General features: G+C 42.1%; 1 protein-coding gene across 1 annotated transcript; it reads right to left on the bottom strand.

Moving 5' to 3' along the window:
• Window positions 1-494: 494 nt before the first annotated feature.
• LOC143571474 (uncharacterized) lies at window positions 495-2930 on the bottom strand. Its single transcript, XM_077056889.1, has 4 exons — window positions 2354-2930; window positions 1754-2188; window positions 611-1511; window positions 495-516 (listed from the first exon to the last, which is right to left on the bottom strand). The coding sequence occupies exons 1-4, from the start codon at window positions 2928-2930 to the stop codon at window positions 495-497; spliced, it is 1935 nt and encodes a 644-aa protein (XP_076913004.1).
• Window positions 2931-3255: the final 325 nt, after the last annotated feature.

Raw genomic sequence — 3255 nt, forward strand, 5'->3', positions numbered from 1 at the left:
TCTCTAAAAACATTATAAATAAGAGTATAAGCCAGCCCTCAGGCTATGGTATACGTTTGTCTGGATCCTTACATATGTGGAACGCGGTGGGCACATCGCAGCACGCTTGGTCACGACCTCCAGCCACGATGGGCCGGACCTAAGTTACGTTCGAGTGAGGAATGGCCATGTGTATATTTATGGTACCTAAGTTATGTCATAAACGCTGCGGTGACCTAGTTTAGAGACTCGAGTTTTTGATGATTGATTTAATTTGATTATTCCTAAGCCAAGATGGGTCGAGACTTACGTGGTCTCGAGGGGTGATTAAGTAAAGAAAATATTTTTAGCGTCAGCATATTCACCAACATTCGTTGCTGACGTATTTTATTAACATTTTGCAGGTAACCAGGAATAAAGCTTGAAAGACGAAGAAGCTCAAGAATCCGATGGCTCGGATAATTTTGTGTAAATATTAAAATATGGTGGTTTTGTAAACTTATAAACAAGTAAAACTAATCGAGACTTTCATCTCGACTTTTGTATTGTAAATATTTTATAAATCTGATCATTATGTTTTTATAAAGACTTCCGCATTAACCCGCTACTCTGATTATTATAAATACGGTACCAACTATGGTTCACACGCCTAGGCCTAAAATGAGGGGTGACAACCAGGACCCAATTTCTATACAAATTCATGTTTGCCCCAATAGGCACCCCAAGATGAACGAAAGGAAACTTCCCTGCTTTACAATTCATGATTCCCGCCAACGACCGAACTTCAACCTCACTAACGCCCACCCCAAACATACTACATTTAGATAAATTTATCCTTAAGCCGGATAACAAGAAGAAACAACGCAACAGCCTCTTAAGGTTCCTAGCATTCGAATCCGACCACTCCCCGCAGAAAATAACATCATCCGCGTACAATAAATGAGATAAGAGAGGCCCGTCACCATTCACTTTTATTCCTTTGAACACATCCAAAACACAAGCTTCCTTCATGAAACCCGTAAGCGCCTCCATAGCAAAAATAAATAAAAAAGGAGATATAGGATCCCCTTGTCTTAACCCTTTACTCCCCACAAACTCAAGAGTCGGAGACCCATTCACCAAAATAGAGGCCTTTGACATGGAAATGATAGCCATTACCCAACCCCGCCAACGATCCGGAAAATTCATTTGCTTCATAACCTCATCCGAAAAACCCCAACATAACGAATCATAGGCTTTTTCTATATCAACTTTAAACAACATACCCTTACGTCTAGATCGCTTCATCCACAAGATCAACTCGTTTAGAATAAGGGGGGTGTCAAGAATACACCGATCAGCTAAGAACGCCGTCTGCACTTCTGAAATCAGAGGGCCAATAACCCTTTTAAGCCTGTTAACTAGGACCTCCGATAAGACCTTATTGATACAACCCACCAAACTAATAGGCCGGTAATCAGAAATAAGCATAGGATCCTTCTTCTTAGGAATAAGAGCAATGAAAGCCGAGAAGCAACCTTCACTAAGACACCCTTTTACGAAAAATTCCTCAAACAGTTTGACAAAATCCCATTTTAAGAAACACCAGAATTTTTTTATAAACTTAAAATTAAAACCATGTGGCCCAGGCGATTTATCATCATTACAATCCCATACCGCCTCAGTGATTTCGTCAACCGAAAAAGGCAAAACAAGAGAACCCGCGTCCTCGACCGACAAAGTGGCCAAATTTGGGCAACGAAACTGTGGCCGTATCTCCTCCGGCTCGAAAAACTTCTGGGAAAAAACTCTAAAGCTCTCTCCTTAACTACAGGAGGATCCGAAATCCACCCATCTTCAAATAAGAAACCGTGGATGCGATTATTAGCCGTATGCATCCTAACGGTCCCATGGAAATATTTCGAATTTTCATCTCCATCAACAGCCCACTTTACCCTCGACTTTTGTTTAGCCTCGATGGTCTTCAATCGTTGAGCTTCCTTCAACGATTGCATCACGTTTAATCTCGTTTCCATCTCGGCATTCGACAATAAACCCTCCTCAGCCAGTGCCTCTAAAGTTTCCACGGTTTTCTTCCAGTCCAACACCATAACTTCCTTTTTTTTCCGCTCCGCAACCACCCATAACTTCCTTTTTTTTCCGATCGGCTGGCCCCGAAAAATAAAAGCTACCACCAGAGCCTTCACATAATCTACAAACCCCGGTAACTCTAACCAAGAATTAAAGAATTTAAATGGTATATGACCAAAATCAGAAGGAGTAACCGAGAGTAAAAGAGGACAGTGATCAGACCATTCTCGATTCAAAGCCGTCACCCGAGCATTAGGCTAATTATTCATAAAAACCGGGCATACTAAAACCCGATCCAACTTACTTAGCTTATCACCTTTGCTAGACATGTAAGTAAACCGCCTCCCATTCAGACTATATTCACGCAAATCTGCCTCGTGAGTGAAGTCATTAAAATAAGCTGCATTTGAAGGGTAAAATTCCGAGTTAAGCCTCTCTTCAGGACAATGAACCTCATTAAAATCACCCAATAATACCCATAACCCCTCCATCGATCTGATATACCCAATAATCTCAGCCCAAAGACCCCTTCTACCTGCTAGATCATTAGGCGCATGCACGTTAACCATATTTAACCGATGTTCACAACCCGGGATGTAACCCGCCACTATCAAACAGTGTCTCGACTTAACCACGTCAACTATGGAAAAAATACCCGGATCCCACAAACAAATAAGCCCCCCCGCCGAACCAATCGCACTAACATAAGCGAAGTTAAACGCACTTTTACCCCAAAACTGACCAAGGAACCACCGAGAAGGATTCACAATTTTTGACTCCTGGATAGCTAAAAAACTAACCACAAAAGATAACTTCAAACCTTTGACCCAACCTTTGCCATTAACCCGAGCCCCGCGAAGATTAATAGATAGACAATTCATTGGTGAACGGCTATGTCGCCTTCCTCACAAATAACATCCGCAACTTTACCCAAAAAATTGTGCAAGTCCATACCCACTTTTATACCTACCTGAATCGTATCATCGACCTCCTTGTTTACCAAATTTGCCTCTTCAAAAACCTCGTCACCTGTGTCATTAGAGATCGGCTACCCCGACCCTCCCTGACCATCACTATCTTGGCCCGAAACAAACGCATTAGGCAATAACGTCGTCGTAGATGAACCAGCCCCAGATCTCTTTTCACACACCTCAACTGTTTCCACATTAAGATCAGGAATAATCGTATTATCAGAAGACGAGGTCG

This window comes from Bidens hawaiensis, unplaced genomic scaffold, assembly GCF_021521415.1.
Source record: "Bidens hawaiensis isolate Kalapana, Puna unplaced genomic scaffold, B.hawaiensis_p1.1 tig00025381_1, whole genome shotgun sequence".
NCBI lineage: Eukaryota > Viridiplantae > Streptophyta > Magnoliopsida > Asterales > Asteraceae > Bidens > Bidens hawaiensis.